This window comes from Bos indicus, chromosome 21 (assembly GCF_029378745.1).
Source record: "Bos indicus isolate NIAB-ARS_2022 breed Sahiwal x Tharparkar chromosome 21, NIAB-ARS_B.indTharparkar_mat_pri_1.0, whole genome shotgun sequence".
Taxonomy (NCBI): domain Eukaryota; kingdom Metazoa; phylum Chordata; class Mammalia; order Artiodactyla; family Bovidae; genus Bos; species Bos indicus.
In genome coordinates, this window is record NC_091780.1 from 232,968 (window position 1) to 250,734 (window position 17,767).

The 17,767-nt window shown below is 51.3% G+C and overlaps 1 protein-coding gene across 1 annotated transcript; it reads left to right on the forward strand.

Moving 5' to 3' along the window:
• The first annotated feature begins 861 nt into the window (after positions 1-861).
• On the forward strand, positions 862-12,423 carry LOC139178152 (liprin-alpha-1-like). Its single transcript, XM_070774968.1, has 6 exons — positions 862-1,490; positions 3,265-3,487; positions 8,337-8,417; positions 9,051-9,194; positions 10,041-10,213; positions 11,525-12,423. The coding sequence occupies exons 1-4, from the start codon at positions 1,315-1,317 to the stop codon at positions 9,171-9,173; spliced, it is 603 nt and encodes a 200-aa protein (XP_070631069.1). The 5' UTR covers positions 862-1,314; the 3' UTR covers positions 9,174-9,194; positions 10,041-10,213; positions 11,525-12,423.
• The last annotated feature ends 5,344 nt before the right edge of the window (positions 12,424-17,767 follow it).

The window sequence follows — 17,767 nt, forward strand, 5'->3', positions numbered from 1 at the left end:
TGTGGGGCATCCTGCATTCCAAGGTTGAGAAGGGGCACAAGGGACTGAGGAATAACCCCAGGGAGGGCAGGGCCTGGAGCCCAGGGAGAGACATGCTGGGGGGGGGTGTTGTGGGGGAGGACAAGGATGAGGTAACATGGGTTCCTCGAGCCCCCGGGGAGTTGCCCTGTAGGGCGGGGCTCACCGCCTGCTGGCAGAGAAGTGGAGACCGGGCGGGGAGGGGGACCGTAGAGGCCACTCCCAAGGAGCTTTCAGAGACCTGCAGTGGGCGTTGCAGGGAGCCCTGGAGGAGGAATCTGCTGGTTCCCCTTGTGCGATTGGAAGGCAAGAGAAGGGAGAGGACATGCCGACCGGGCTGATGGGGGTGAACCCATAGGCAGCTGGTTCACTGGAGGGGAGCAGGAATGATGGCAGGTGGTCCTAGAGCCAGCGAATGGGGTAGCCCAGCCCTGGGGCGGGGTCGTGACGAAGACAGGAGGCGGGGGCACTGGCCACAGGGAACAGGGAGCCAGCAAGCCAGCAACTCGAGGCTGCCCCTCAGTTCCTTTGAGGTCATGTCTGGGAAAGAAGGCAGGACCTGGGTGACAGTGTGGCAGGGGGGACGTTTTCAGAGAGAAGGGTGTGAGGTGTGAGAGCGGGAGGGCGGCACGGGGCCCCGCAGGCACTATCCCATGTGTCTCTGATGACAGAGCCACCCTTGCGGTGCGAGGAGCCATCCCCCAGAACAGCCCGAGGGCCTGTGTCCGGAGAGGAGAGCCGCGGAGGGGCCGGCCTTCCCGTCTCCTGGCTGCCCCTGCTCGCGCCTCTCTGTGGGTGTTCAGACCAGCCTGGGAAACAGAGGACTGGGAGCCTTCGAGGACGGCACACTCTGGTGAACTGGTACCAGTGATGACCGCTGATAGGGACCCAGCGGCTGCCGAGCTGAAGGGTTCTTTTTTTTTATTTTCCTCCAGCCTGGCTGATGGAGGCATGGATGTATTTTTGTAATTTTCAGTTTCTGTCTCTGACTCCATCAGCCCACCCTTGTGAATAACCTCATAGGATTGCCTGCCGTCCATGCTGAGACCTGAGCGTCACCAGGCCATCTAGGAACTGGATTCTCCCCCTGCCTGTTTCTTGAGTCCTGTTCGCTTAAGAGATAGCAGTGTCTCATGAGCATGGCCCATTTATCCAGAGTCAGGGCTTCCATGTAAAATTGGGTTCAGTTCCTGATAGACTTGAGCTGCCCTGAATGTCGCTGACGAGACGTGGTCCTCTCATGCCCAGGTGCAGACCCTGAAGGAGCAGGACCGGGAGCGCACGCAGCAAGCCAGCATGCTGGCCGACGTGGCCCAGGCGTTTGAGAGTGACGAGGGCGTGTCTGACGACAAGGGCGACAGGGTCACCCTCTTCAGCTTGGCCACTCAGCTGTCGCCCAGCAGGCAGGCCGATGCCAAGACTCTGACCATGATGATGCAGGAGCAGCTGGACACCATCAATGAAGAGATCCGGTGGGTAATCCTGAACTCAGCTCCCCAGAAACTCCGTTTCTCTGAGGAGGTGTCTTCTCCTAGGGACGTCTGAGTGTTCCATAGTAAGAAACCTGACCTCAGTTTTGCTTCAAGAATTTTCAGTCTTGAGATGGCCCTTGATTACAAAGCTCGGTCAGCCAGGGCGTTCTGTCCACGGTGTGGTGTCAGCACTCTGTGGGGGAGGGGGCGTTGTGGGGTGCCCCCCTCAGCTCTGAGCCCCAAGGTGGGTGAGGTGCCGAGGCGGTGTCCCCTGTGGCCCGTGGACCCTCCTGTGTCCCTCAGAGCCCCCCACGTTCTGGTGAAAAGCCACCTGGTGAAAGCTGGGGTTTTGGGGTTGGCAAATTCCCACTCAGATCTGCATTTTCCTTTTTAACTTAATGCAGTGTGAAGATTGGCTTGTTGTAAGACAGTGGTCCAAGGACATGTGTTTGAGTTTTTCTCATCTCATCAGTATATTTAAGATGTTTTCTTTAAACACCATCTTGGCAGTTATAACAATTTTGAAAACAGGATAGAATCCAAAGGCCTGCCTCGTAGTGAGCAGGGGGCCTTGGGTCTGGGTGCAGCCAGGTGGCTGGGGGTCCCGAGGCCTGCCTGGTGCCACACCCGCACAGCTATGCCCGTGTCCCGAGTCCACATTCAGAGTGGCTACATGCCAGTGACCCTGCACAGGACCAGGCAGAGCTGCTTCTCAGACTGTTCTCATCACGTCAGCCCAGGCCGAGGTGCCCGTTCCTGTTGGCCGAGTGGGATGCTCCGGGGGAAAGGCAGGGGGTGAACGGGACAACCAGCAAATGCAGGTGGTGTCGCCTGCCCATTTGACGCCAAGACAGACAGCTTTGTGGGCCGTGTACAGATGAGCTCAGAAAGATGGTCTTTCTGCATCCCCTCAGGAAGTATGGAACGGTTATATATTAATATTTTTATTTTTACAGCAAGTTGTCAGGTAAAAGTGATTCTTCCTCATGCGACAAGTTGACTTGATGTAAATGGTCAATTCTGTCCATCAACTTGTTATCAACAGTGAAAAACTTTCCAGATGTATGAGTAGAAGTGAAGCTGGAGAGTTTACTTCCTGTAAGAATCTTGTATTTTAATTTGAAAATCATTTTATTTGCAAAATCGTGTATTTAAACTGCTGTATAAAAACATCCACCACACATTAGGGGAGAAGAGCAGAAACTGTGAATTCTAGGTTAATGCAGCACATTGACATGAATCCAGAAACTCACACAAAGCTGGTGGAGAACTTCATCAAGTGATGCGTTTGTATATATACAACCTTAAAAAAAAAAGATCAACTCAGCACTTCATCTGGTCTGGAGACTTGTGTTTAGAAACTGCAGCTTGTTTGTGAATTGCTGTTTTGATTATACAGAGTTCCTGATTCCCAGTGGAAAAGACTTGAGGCACTGACGTGCATCTCTGCCCTGAGAGCAGGGGAGGTAAGGGTTGTCAGCGTGAGGTATCTCTTCACAGGAAAGAGACTTGCCACCAGGACCCCTTCAGAATGTTAGAGTAAATAAGTGAAATCAAGCATGAATGATCAGGGCCAGTTTGTAAGACTCAACGCTAAGTTATTCTTAGTTTGAGAATATTCAAAAGAGGAAACGTAGAACCTTTTGGCTGAGATGTTCATTGAGCAACTGTTTCTGGAATTTGCTAATCATGACACAGAATGCCAGCCCAAATTTATTGTCCAGACAGGTTCCTCTGCTGACAAAGGCAGGTGACACATTTTATTCTATTTTAGGTTGATTGAAGAAGAGAAGGAGAACACAGAGCAGTGGGCCGAGGAGACTGAGAGCAGGGAGGGAAGGGGGAGCTTAGGCAGCCTCCGTCATTTTAAATCAGTGAGCTCCCTCAACCTGCTTCCCACCTCCTCGCATGCTGGCTCCTGCCCACCCCTGCCCAAGCCCAGAAGGAGGTGGCACAGCCTGGCCCAGGAGGGAGACCAGCTGGGCATCATGACTCTGGTATGTGTCTGCCTCCTCCCTGCCACATCCCTCCCCCAGCACGCTGTTTTTTGTTTGTTTTTTGTTTTTTTCTCTTTATACCCAGAACAAAATCAGGTACATTTGCTATGCTCAGAGGTCTAAAAGTTTTCAAACTGCCTCGTCTTTAATCATTCCACAATGGCACAGCGACAAATTAGTCTTGATATTTGGACCACTACTTAGCACGTCATCATGAACTCAGCCAGAGCCTGCCTCTGTAACGTTGGGCCTGGCCTGTGCTGGGCACAGCAGCTGCAGGGAAGTTTCTGTTCTCAGGGAGCAGACAGCTTCATGAAAGTAACCATAGGCAGCTCTCATGGCATGGGAAAGCCGTACAGCACATTTTCCATTGGGGATGCCTGGCTTCAGGGTGCAGGGCATGCGGTGGGAACAAAACAAAGAATCTACACTGGTCTGCTTGCTGATGGACCTCGCCACGCGCTCAGGCCAGCTCTGCGTGTGAAACCAGGTTAAAAGCCCAGGGCCCCAGGGAAGACGTTGGGCTGCCTCACTTTTCCGAGTCTAAAACTGGGATGATGACCTAGGGCTTTTGGTGACAGAGTGTGCGGCTCTAAAGCACATGTTCCAGCTTTCTTGCGTGTTTACCTTAGGTGTTGTGAGTGCATTGCTGTTTACCCCATGAAATCACGTGTACAACATTCTGCTTTGTAACTGGACTTGTATTGTCTCTTTTTTCTGTTACCACCCATTTCATGTTAGCTGCATTGTTAGTCAGCTTATAATTAAATTAACCATGAATCATTTTAGCGGCCTGTGAAGTGGTAACTAGTCCATTTTGTGGTCTTTTGACACACTGTTTTTATAATTTGCATCATTGGCTAATTAGTTGATATTTAAAATTCTTTGATGATTTCTCTGCGGTTTCATGCTTGATTTCTTTCCGAATATTTAGAAAAGAACAGTTCTGTATGTTTTCCTTGCTGTTGGAGTTCTCTGACACTGTGTCTGCTTTCATCATTGGTTTTGATTCCCTCTCTCATCCTGTTATCTGCCTAGTTGTCATGAAACCAGATCCCCCCCCCAGCCCCCGAGGCTGTAGTTTACCTATCCATCTCCCCTCCTCCATCCCCTCACTTGCTCTGGTCATAGCCGTGCTGTGGTCCACAGCGTGTGTCCCCTTAGTCGGGTTTGTGCTTTGTCTTCATGTCTCATTAAATGGCGTTTTCCCCCCATAGCAGTAAGTTGAATTGGTGTATCACTATGCAGTTACAGGAGAAGGCAACCCACTCCAATACTCTTGCCTGGAAAATCCCATGGACGGAGGAACCTGGTATGCTGCAGTCCATGGGGTCGCACAGAGTCAGACACGACTGAAGCAACTTAGCAGCAGCAGCACACAGTTATAAGCATAATATATGTAGATGGATCCTAAACTACATATCATGTGTAATTCATAAATGAGATTGTGCTTACATAAAGAAATGATCCTCTTAAGTGTAGAATTAATGGACTTTCAGATATGCAGATGACATCACCCTTAAGGCAGAAAGTGAGAGGAACTAGAAAGCCTCTTGATGAAAGTGAAAGAGGAGAGTGAAAAAATTGGCTTAAAGCTCACCATTCAGAAAACTAAGATCATGGTATCTGGTCCCATCACTTCATAGGAAATAGATGGGGAAACAGTGTCAGACTTTATTTTTTGGGGCTCCAAAATCACTGCAGATGGTGACTGCAGCCATGAAATTAAAAGGTGCTTACTCCTTGGAAGCAAAGTTATGACCAATGTAGATAGTGTATTCAAAAGCAGAGACATTACTTTGCCAACAAAGGTCCATCTAGTCAAGGCTATGGTTTTTCCTGTTGTCATGTATGGATATGAAAGTTGGACTGTGAAGAAAGCTGAGCATCAAAGAATTGATGCTTTTGAGCTGTGGTGTTGGAGAAGACTCTTGAGAGTGAGTCCCTTGGACTGCAAGGAGATCCAACCAGTCCATTCTAAAGGAGATCAGTCCTGAGAAGGACTGATGCTAAAGCTGAAACTCCAGCACTTTGGCCACCTCAAGTGAAGAGTTGACGCATTGGAAAAGACTGTCATGCTGGGAGGAATTGGGGGCAGGAGGAGAAGTGGACGACAGAGGAGGAGATGGCTGGATGGCATCACCAACTCAATGGACATGAGTTTGGGTGAACTCCAAGAGTTGGTGATTGACAGGGGGTCCTGGCATGCTGCGATTCATGGGGTCACAAAGAGTCGCACATGACTGAGCAACTGAACGGAACTGAACTGACACAATATCCTCTCTGTGTTGGTGCTTGTATTTTAAGACTGTAAATCTCATCAGCTTTTGCACAGTTAATGTCTCTATTAGACTCGTTAAAAAAGTATCTTCTATGGTTAATAAAATGTAAAGACTGCACCTGCTATTATGCTAGCTTTCATTCTTACATATTTTCACAGGGAACTTGCTTTAATGAATTTATTGTGAGAAGTTTTAAATCAAATTCTATGTAAAGATTTTACATTAATGTCCAAGAGGTGGTTAGATTTGTTCAGTGTTAAAATAGATATTATGGTAACTTCCTCATCAGTTAAATTAATAATTTAAAGTATAACATGTTTTTGATTAAGAGAAACTAACTTATAGAGAAATTTGGCTGAAAATAGACACCTGTTAAGGCCCTTTGTTGTACAGAATGCTATGCTTTAATAAATCATGATGTTGTAATAGAATTGTATCTTCCTGAGTAACAATTTATAGTGTTTCTCTAGTAAATCTTGAATAGCTTATTTAACTTCTGTGGTCAAAAAAATGTTCTGTTTCCAGTCACATGTTCTCTAAATCTTCATGTCACTTACATGTTTGCCATCATTTTTGCTTTACTGTATTCACCTCTACGGATTCTTGAAATTTTAGCTTCAAAGTCACAATAAATCTGGTTTCTCTTCATTTCTTTGCATGCATCTATCAGCCTAGTGATTTAAGGAAGCAGCGTCGAAAGGTAAACTATTTAGTAATTTAGCAGGCCTTTGTTTCTCTGTGAAGTATTGAAGAGTCCTTATCATTTAACGTGAATGAACACTGTGTAGTTATGTCCTGGTGAATAACTGATGTTTTAATGGAAGTGATGAAACTCACCCAGCACTTAAAATGTGCTGATGGTTCTGTTGGAAATAGGTCATTCGTTGGGACAGTTGTAACAGTTTGCCTTTCTCCCACTTGTTTGCCTTCTGATCATCTCATGCTTGTTTATAATAGACATAGTATTTTTTTTTTTTTAATTTCTGTACTTATGCTTTTGGCCATGCTGCACAGCTTATGGGATCTTAGTTCCCCAACCAGGGATCAGACCAGTGTCCCGGCAGTGAAAGTGCCAAGTCTTAACCTTTGGACCACCATGGAATTTCCGCTTAGTGTTTTCTTATAAGAAATGACTGAATCAGAGCCATAGATGTTAGATTTGTGGGAAGCCAATTTAATGATGGTGGGTAGCAGTGTGCAGGAGACTCTGTGTGCCGGGCACGTGCTTTCCGAGTCTGTCATCTCATCCCCAGGTGAGGTCCAGGCTGCTGCTATCCCCATTCAGCAGACATAGATACTGAGGCTTAGCGAGGCCGGGCACCCTGCCCAGGCTCTCACACCCAGCAGCATGGTGCGGACTGGTCTGATCAGAGCCTGGACACTTAACCATGGTGCTGTCCAGCCCGCTTTCTTCCAGAGGCTCTCGTGTCCATCACGGCATCCCTGATGGAGGGAGCATCAGGAGGGAGCTCTCTGCCTCTCCCCTCGGGTCACTTGGATGAGCCCCTGTTGTTGGAGTCCAGTGCCCCAAGGGCTGGCCTTCCTTGTCCCTCTCCTGCTCCCAGCACACTGACCGAGCACTCCTGGGCCTTCCCGCAGGACTGGGGTGGCTGCGCTCCAGTTCAGGTAGCTCAGTGCCTGGGAGCCCTTCTGCTGAGCACAGCAGAGCAGCGCCGTCCCCCTGGGGTTGGTGACCTGGGTGTGCCGCTCGCCTGCTCTGTGGCCTGCTTTGCCCTCTTGTTCAGCGAGGACATGGCACTGCCCTTCCTAGCCACATGTGGCACCAGTGGGGCAGCTCCCATCCTGGGGGAGGGCAGCCAGGCTGCAGACCCAGAGGCCTTCCTCGGGAGGAGGCCTGGGGGAAGGGGCTAGCCTGGGCCCTGACTCTGAGGCAGGTGTTTGTCTCCACTGAGTCCATAGTCAACCCAGGTGTGTCACTTCCCTGCTGCGTTCGTTGTTGTTTTCTGATTTTTATAAATGCTTATTTTAACTTGAATTTGAGATCGATCCCTGTTCAGTTCCATGTGGAAAATTTCTAGCCTTTGTAGCCTTCTGTTGTCTGAGGGTTCTTGTTAGAGCCCAGGGGAGGGAGCCCAGTTTATCCAGCTGCTGTTAAATGAGTTCAGCTGTATTTTGCACTGAGTTACTTTGTTGTCACCAAGCTCCTGTGGGGCTGCACGGGATCAGTATTCTTTACAGAATCCCACCAAAAAGGCACAGGTTAGTTGGTTAAAACAACGCACTCATTGTTTATAACAATACATGCCGTGCATGTTTCCTAAAACCTCCCCTGGTTTAACCACACATCGAAATGTATCAGTGAGACCTGTTTGTACCCTGCAGGGTTAATCTGTTCCCACACTGTCTTTCCTTTCCTCACACCCAGGACCAGCGGAAACGCTGGGAGTCCAAGAGAGATCATCTTCTTCTTTTTTTTTTTTTAATTAGTTTATTTTTTAATTGAAAAATAATTGCTTTACAGAATTTTCTTTTCTGTCAAACCTCAACATGAATCAGCCATAGGTACCCATATATCTCCTCCCTTTTTGAACCTCCCACCCCTCTAGGGTGATACAAGATCATCTTTTAGTGAAGACCTGGGGGTGCCTTATGGAAACCACTGTGAGCGAATGACACTCGAACTGCGTGTAAGTACTTCAGTGGGTAGTCCCCAGTCTGTATGTTACCGAGAAATATGATCCAGGCACATGGTGTTCACGTGGAGGGGTTAGGTACCTTTTCTGTGTTTCTTTTGTTGTCATGGGTTCCAGTAACCTGCATCATCACTACAAATGATCTTGGATGGTGGCACAAGCTGTGTCCTTTTCTCCTTCAAACAGAAAGGTCTGGACGGCTTTGCTGAGAGGTTTTGTACTCTAGCTGTGGTGCTTCTGAGCAGCATCTGGCGATGAGCACAGTCCTTTCATCAGGGCAGTTCATGCCGTGCAGGATTCACGGTGCCAGCATCGCTCTGCTGTCCTGCCCCGCAGGGCCATCTGGTCGCTGGATTCCAGGGAGGGCCGAGGCCGGCTGCAGGGAGGCTCCCGTCCGGGGTCTCTGCACTCAGTCAGATGCTCTCGCTGCCCCATAGCCCCGCTTTTTTTGAATAAGACGGTCCTTTAAGATGGCATTAAGCTAGAACAAGGGTTTTTTTGTACTTGGGGGAAAGCATAGCTAATAGATTTTCAAATAAGTTTCTGGTTATAATGTAAAGCCTGTGTGATTGCCTTTTTCAGAACAGTCTATTGTTAGCCAATTTGACACTTACCTCACTCCCTCAGCTGCCAGCTTTACGGGAAGAGGTAGGAGATGACAAGACCGCCATCAAATGTGACCCTCGCCTGGCTGCGGTCCCTTCGGCTGGGCCGCCTGCACACGGGGGCGCTGCGCACAGCCACCCATGAGGACCTCAGGGATGCCCACAAGTAAGCGACCTGTGTGTGCGTCGTCAGTTTCAGGAGCCCTGTGCCTCTTGTCTTGAAAGAGTTGCAAGGATGATTTTAAAGGAATACCACTGAGTTCGGTGCCTGTGTTTAGTGGTGAACTTCAGGTGCTGGGGAAGAAGAGCTCAGTGACCTCAGTGATTTTAGAAAACGTCCATCTCTACAGATTGACTCCTGTGGGAGCTTTCTTCCTGCTCTTGGTAGAGGTCTGCCCAGCCTGGGGCACGTTCCTGACGGTGACGGCCCCGTGCCTCTCGGGTTCGCTTTTGAGGGTCCCTCCCTTTTCTGCAGGGGTCTCCTCTCAGGAGACCCTGTCCCCTCCTGTGACTGACACTGTCCTCATTCAGACCACCACTTGCTGAGCTCCCGTCCTGAGCCAGGCAGCACTCGATGGAGGGCATGTGTGGTCACCTGACCAGCAGCCCTGCACGGTGACCGTCGCTCTCCTGCCACGGCCGGGGACAGTTACCCTGTGGGAGGCGGGGGGAACTACCCAGAGCAGGGGAGCTCGTCTTCTCCTGGAGCGTCGTCACCTGCCGAGCAGCGACTCTAAGGGAGGGTCAGAGCACCCTCTGCACCAGCTGGCCTGGAGTCAAGCCCTCCTCATGGGAGAGCTCGAGGCAGAGAATCTCAGCTTCCCGGTGCGGTTGTCTGAGGCCGGGAGCCTGCATTGCTCCTGTGGAGTGTGGTTGGTGAAGGAGATTCCAACTGTCAGCTGCGAGGTTGAGGCGCGGGTGTTGCTGGGTGCCCGTTTCTATCAGTAGCTCTTGTGGAGGGGTGTGTGTTTGCACAAGGGTGCCAGTTAAAGGTCGTTTTCTCTGCCCGAAGCTCCACAGGCTCTCAGGACAGCCCCAGGAATAACCCCAGCAGCAGCACCAGCAGCCAGGGCTCACTGCACAAAGCCCCAGAGAAGAAGGGCATCAAGTCCTCCATCAGCCGCTTGTTTCACAAGAAGGAAAAGGGCCGGCCTGAACACCCCAGCAAGGAGGCGTTAGGACCAGGTGGGTGCTTCACCGTTCAGAGGGAGGAGGGCCTGCAGGCATCTCCCTTCTGTGTCTCCCCTGTCGTCCCCACGAAGCTCCTGTCAATCACGCTGGGGGTCCTCCTGGGATCAGGAGTGGAGGAGGCGTCTGTCTTCTCAATGGGTCTGAGATGATCAGCTGAGTTAATGAGTGGATGGTTGGATGGATGGATGAATTAAGAGTGGATGGATGGATTGATTAGTGAGTGGTGGATGGATGAACAGATGGCTGGCTGGATGGGTGGATGAACGGAGCATGGAATGAATAAAGCAGATGATTGTACTCCAGTGCTAGAAACATATTCTACGAAATTGATTGAGTAGGAGCTGGGTGATGATTGTTTCATCCTAACAGTGACATGTGTTTGGAAACGGCCTAAGTGCTCCTCAGTGAGGGGTGAGGTACAATCTGTGGACACCCCACAAGGAACAGCCCGCCCTCCTTCCTGCCACCTTCCCCATCCCCAGGAGCTCATCAGGGGTTCTGCTCATGCCCCCCACCCCACCCCACAGCCACACAGGTCCTCCTGGGGTCCCCTCATCACACAGGGTTATCATCAGGCCCCCATATCACTCAGCTTCCTCTCCTTGAGGACAGCATATGTTCCGGCCTCTTCAGCCACAAATTTGTTGAGTCTCGTTTGTGCTGGGTGTGGGATGTACAGGGGTAAGTAAAGCAGATGTGGTCTGGAGCACAGTTAAGTGACAAGAGAGAAAAAGGAGCAGATTATTAAATGCTATCCCTATTAGTAGTAAATACAATGCTGAGATGAATGGTGCATTGATTATGTACCAGATGCTGTGTGTGCCCCTTACCAAGCAGGTGCTGCCCCCTCCCGATTTACAGAGGAGGACACAGTGACAGTCACGTGGTTAGGGAGTGGTGAGGGCAGGTTCACACCCACCCAGTGGGACCAGGCACTTTGCCGAGCCCCAGCCACCTCTCTCGTGGATGAAACAGGAATGAGATGGCTCTATGGCATGATGATTCAATGGACATGAGTTGGAGCAAACTCCAGGAGATAGTGAAGGACAGGAAAGCCTGGAGTGCTGCAATCCAAGGAGTGACAAGAGTCGGACACAACTGAGTGACTGAACTAAAACCTGAGTGTGTGCTAACCTGTTTCAGTCGTGTCTGACTCTGCGACCCCAGGGACTGTAGCCCACTAGCTCCTCTGTCCATGGGATTCTCCAGGCAAGAAGACTGGAGAGGGTTGCCATGCTCTCTTCCAGGGCATCTTCTCAACCCAGGGATCGAACCCACATCTCTCATTATCTATTGCATTGGCAGGCAGGATCTTTACCCCTAGAGCCACCTGGAAAGCCCCAGTGAATGCTGACAACTAGAAATGCAGAAAATAAGGGCTGCTCCTAAGTTAAACTGGAAGAGCAGCAAGCACAGGTTGTAAAGAGGAAAACACACGATGAGCGACAACAGCGCCAACAGAAACAAGGGATGTGTTCACCCACATAAAGAAAATATCTGTGCCATTCGGAAGAGGAGCCCGTCAGCCCTTGGAGGGACAGTTAGAACCAGAATGAAAACCGAGGCCATGATCAGCAGTGCCCACCACACGGCCTGGGTGGCGTGGTGTCACTCACCGGGCTTCCTGTATCCCCAGAGCTGCTGGCAGTAACATCTCTGAGGGCCAGGCTGGGCAGCATCCCCGAGTGAGCTAAGGCATCACTGCTCTCCTTCCAGTGCTGCTCCGGGGCCCTCTGTGGGCGGCCACCCTCATCCCCTGCCCTGCCACTTGCTGGGGCCCGGCTGTTCCCCTGGGATCCTTTCAGCCCTTGAGCTTGGGTGTTCCCAGCCCTCTGCCACACCGGACTGGGACGCAACTCAGGACTTGGGCTTGAGATATCAAGGAGACCGTGAATCTGGAAGGACACCACCCTGGGGCCTGTGAGAGAGCAGGAGAGCAAAGCCCCTACGGGGAGGAAGCAGAGCTGGGGGAACGTGCCCACAGCCTCCACTGCCTCCTGCACAAGTGCCTTTTCTTTGTCTCTCCTTGACCTGAAACAAACCCCAGCTGCTCCTGCTCCGCAGGTGATTCCTAAAGATGCACCTCCTGCCAGAGCTATTGTCTTGCTGCTCTGGGGCTGCCTGAGTGTGCTCAGGAGTATCAGACAAGTAGGGCTGCCACACCTCATACTGGAGGTGGGGGGCCTGATACTGGGGAAGGGTCGGAGGTGGGGGAGGGTTTGAGAGTCAGGCAGGGCCTGATGGTGGCCTAGGGCCGTGACGCTGGACTGGGGTCTGATGCTGGACTAGGGTCTGATGCTGGGGGAGGACCTGATGCTGGACTAGGGTGCATCATTTGGGTCCCCGTCAAGGTTGCCCTCGGACACCCCACGCTGTGACCGATGGCGAGCCTCGACACGTGCACTTTGTTCCCACCCTCGGCCCGCTGCCCATACCTCAGCAGCAGAGGGGCCCTGTCCCCGCAGATGCTGAAGTGATGGGAGCCTCTTGTCTCCGGAGCCAAGGGCATGAACACACCGTCGGTCATCCTCTAGGGACACCTATGCTTCTGCCTTCTGGCCTTTCCATTGCATCCGTCCGTGTCTCTTAACAGAATGTCCGTGTGATGACACGGGCTCCCATTACCAGCTCTGGTCTGTTCTCAGTGAGAGTACAGCTTACCCTCGGCACTCTTTATTGGCCCTGGGGAATTTTGCTTCAGTACTTTATTGAAAGAAAGCAATAAATAATACTGTGATAAAAATAGTTCAAAAGGAGACTGTACATACTTTGTCACATATTCGGGAAGTTCACAAAAGATTAATAGGAAAATAGAATGATAACAATGAATTGTACAAGTAAATTTAATTTAAAAGGCGGAACCCACATGTAAAGAGACATGCTGTCTCTGTCTACCAAGATACCAGCTGCATAATAAATACCACACTGTGACCTGAACGCATCTCTTGCTGGCTTTTTTAATGTGCCGCTGAAAAAGTAAAAATTACATTTGCTACTTATACAATCCAGAATGGCTATGTCGTCACAATCTAAAAATGTACGCCTAGGTCCATTCTTTAAACATGTTTACAATCATGTAAAAAGATGATTTACATAAAAATAAGGCCTTTGTCAGAGCTACACTACCCTGTCTGTCTGGGAAGTGGCACCTTCACTGTCCAGCTCGATGGCTCTGCAGCGGGTGCAGGGCATCGCGATTGGTCCCCGAAGAGTCTCACCGGAGAGGAGGGATCTGGGTCCACAGAGACTGGGTTACAGGAGAGATTTTCATAGTCTTCTTCTAGGCATCCTTTCAGCCCAAATTTCATTAGAAGTTCACATTTAACACCCAGTACTTTTAAATCACTTCACGCTGCGGACAAAAAGCATTTCTTGCTAGAAAAAGTACAGTTTAGGCCAGTCGTTAACATCCAACAACAATTGGTTGAAATTAAGTCTGCTTATTTCAGAGTGATTGTTGGAGAGCTTGGTTACATTCTGGAAGGATAATAAAGCACACCGTGTCATGATGATTTTACAATCGCAGGAAAACCCCTTCTCTCATGGTTTAACATTGAAAAATTAAACAAGAATAATTACAATAAATGCATCATTTACAAAAGCCCTGTGTTTGTTCATAGGATTTATACAGACAAGCACTACAGTACATTCATTTGAAAGACTGAAATCAGGTATCAGAACATGAATTGATCTGAAAGGATATTCATAGCCTGAATATACAAGAAAAGGGAAGTAATTATATAAATGAAGTCATAAGTTTACATAAATATCAGAAACATTAAATTCTAAAATATTTTCTCTATGGTATTCATGAATTTTTCACTAATTAAAAACCCTGTAATATCTTCGGGTCCATGTAACAAGTATTAACAGAGTAAAGATTCCATCAAGTTCAAAATGTAGTCTTTGTTGTATACTGGATGCTGTATAAACATCTGGAGAATTCGTGCAGGTAAACTGGAAACACAGAAAAGTCAGTCCTGGGTTGGCAGCTGGTGCCCCAGCCCCTGTCCCTCCTGACACCCCCACCCCCCACCCCATTTGGGGCTTCAGCTGCTTTGAGAATTCAGAGAAACATGGAGGACCAAGCAGATCAAGGACAGAACTCTGTGGCTGACTTTATTCTGACATATAGCTAAAAGCTGCTGGTAAAAAAACCTCAAAAGCCCAATACAGCTTTCTAGCTGAGATGTGAACAGGACAGAGCAGACAGCCTCCTGCCCTCAGAGTTGCTCGAGCAGGGCTGGGCCCCAGGGCCGGACCCACCAGAGGCCTACCCAGAGCAGCGCCTGCAAGGGAGGGTGGCCGCTTAGCGGCGGCCGAGCTCCAGATGCTGGTGCACCTCCGTGTGAAACGCTGGCCTCCACACGGAGAGGCCCAGGGCAGGGCAGCCTCGTCAACCCTGATGCTCTGGACCCTGTTCCCTCCGAGAACGTGCACGCAGGGTGTGGCCGGCAGCACTGCCGCTGTGGGAGGGATACCCATGAGTCCCTATGCGAGGGGCCTTGGCTATGCTCTGACCACTCCGGCGGCAGTGGGGCGCCAAGGTCACGTTCTCTGTTGTGAGGGTTCTCCCAGGCTAACCTCCAGAGACCCACTGACCCTCCACTCCCTAGGGCATGGGCTCCGTGCCCCCGCAGGACCAGGCCGGCCTGTACTCACCCCGAAGCACATCAGGAGCAAGTCCTGACTGTAGCAGAATCCAGCCCCTGCGTTCCGGCCATGCTGCCTGGTCCCATGAGCATGGGAGGAAGGGTGCAAACACAGTGCGGTTAGTCGTGGAACGTCACATGGGGCACGAGGACACACAACGCACACCCGCAGCAGTGCCCACTCCTACTGAGGGTCTGGGGAAACTTCTAGAGGGTGGATGAGCCGGAGAGAGCGAGCCTGGGGGCTGCCACGTGGGGGTCCCTGCCACCCAGGATGGGGGGAGGGCGGTCAATGGCACATTTGATGACGTAAACGCGGTCATGGGGACAGATACTCCATGTCGGCAGCTGCCAGTCTCTCCTTAGACCTACGGATTCACAGAGCTCCACATTCACAGATTCCACACAGTCTATTGTTATTCAATTTTACACTTACCTCATTCCCTCAGCTGCCAGCTTTATGAGAAAGAGGTACGAGATGACAAGACCACCATCAAATGTGAGCCCTCGAGATCAGACGAAATCAGGCGCGTTCAGGGTGGTATGGCGGTAGAAGGAGGTGGCTGCCGCTGGGTGCCCTAAGAGCCCTGCGCTGTGCCTCCCTTTCGCTCTGACCTGCCGGTTGGGCCAGCCGGCCGCACCTCACCACGGGGGCACGCGCTGTACTTGAGCCAAAGGACCCGCGACCAGACTCTGCCGGCCAATGCTGCCACGCCCCCGAACACAGCCACCCCGCGGCCAGCAAACGCCTGGCCAGGTTCAGCAGCCCGGAGGGCTTCTGGGACCCCCAGCGGCATGCCGGGCGTGCGTGCGTGCGGGGCCTGGGGGGTGGGCTGAGGGGCGCGGAGGTCTCGGCGCCCTCCACCCCAGGCCTCTCCAGGCCCGGCCGCGCTCAGCGAGCCGGGCCTCCCCCGATCCCGTTCACTGCCCAGGGCCACGCGTCCCGGAGGTGTCTGGCTTTCGGCCCCGCCGCCGCCCGACCCCCGCGGCCCTCGGGCCTCTGAGCCTCCTGTGGGCCTAGGCGCAGCCCAGCCAGGGCCCTGAGCACCCATCCTGCCCGACACCTGCCCGGTGCCCAAACCCACCGGGAGCCACGGAGGCAAGGTCCACCCGAGCGCCTCAGCCCCGCCCCTTCACCCTACCGAGGTCCCCCCCTTTCCCCCATGCCGCCGGACAAGCACACAACCTTCCTGCGAGAGCAGACGAGCGACAGGCAGGCACACGGACAGACACACAGACAGTCGACAACCCGCCGTCACAACCTCGTCAGCCAGAGCCATAGCACCTGTGAGAGGCCGGGGCCAGAGGAACGGACGGGCCGCCGGGTGTCAGGAGAGACAGAGGCAGAAAGAGATGAAAGTTCAGAGATAGACTCCAGGACTGTGAGAGGGAGATACAGATAGACAGACAGACAGACGCGTGCGCGGGCGCGCACACACACACACACACGGAGGCAGAGACAGAGGGAGACACAGAGCGAGTGACAGAGAGACAGCAAACAGGAGACAGACAGGGGAGAGAGGATGGCATCGGATCTGAGACAGACACACTGGCACAGCCCGTGACGCACCTCAGAGGAAGGCCACGCGGAAGAAGCATCTTCCCCAAGGGAGGGGGCGCCAGCCTTGGGCCGGGCCGGCTGGACGCGGTGCCCTGGGGCTGGCGGTCACCCGTGGGGACCCCAAGACTTCCTCGAAGCTGACGTCTCAAAGGTCCCCTTCGGCCTGGCTACCTAAGGCGAGACCCAGCCCCCACCCCCAGGCCAGAGGGTGAGTGTGTGAGAGTGTGTGTGAGTGTGTCGGTGGGTGAGGGTGGGGTCAGGTCGACTTGGGGCCGGGTGGATACCCAGAGTGGAGGGGGGAGGGTGTGGAGGCCAGGGGTTGGGAAGCTTGCGTGTCCTCTTGCTGTCTGTCTCTCCCTCTTTCTCCGTCTCCCTTACCTGTGGTTTCTAGCTCTTGACCTGTCTCGGCGGCAGGGTGTGTGTGTTTGTGTGTGTGTGTGTGTTTGTGTGTGTGTGTGTACCTCCAAACCCAAAGCAACTTTCTATGGAGACATAGTGAAGGGTAAATGCATTCTTACTCATCTGATATATCCTAAAACACTGGACATGTCTGGACTCAAACTTTCAGGGCCGCCTTCCTGCCACCTCTGGCAAGCATTGATGGTGCAACTGTAATCCTCTAAAGGACCAAAAGTCCTGTACAAGTCCAGACATCTGCTCTGTACAGTCTCTTCCTACAGTACAGAAAAGTATAGAACAGAATGACACATTCTTTGTTAATTGTACAGATGAATCAGCTGCTATCTGCTGCCTAGTCAACATGGTCAACATGAGGGAGTCAAGCAAGAGTTCCAAATCTCTTGAATGTCGTCCTTGGAAATACTTCTGTTCTTAGTTACTCAGTTGTGCCCAACTTTTATGCTACCCATGGACTGTGGCCGGTCAGGCTCCTCTGTCCGTGGCATTTCCCAGTCAAGAATACTGGAGTGGTTTGCCATTTCTTTCTCCAGGGGATCTTCCCGACCCAGGGATCAAACCTGAGTCTCCTGCAGGTGGATGCCTTCCCAACTGAGCCACAATACAACTAATTGCCTAGTCAAAATACAAAGAAAAGAGCTAGTGTTCTACTAAGTGGAAAGATGATTTAAGAAACGGAAGCTTTCCTTTGTTGGTATATTTGAATCTTTATTTAGTTTTATTTTATTTTTACGATTAAGGCTACTTGAACAAGGCAATGGAGAAACCCCAGAGTTGAAAAGCAATTGACTTTTTAAAAGGAACATGTGGCAGGTGAAACTTTCTTCATTGTTTAGAGTTGGTTCAATGCAAAATCTTTATTCAACAAATATGACTCTTGTGAACTTTATTTCAAATCTCCACAATGAATCACTAAGG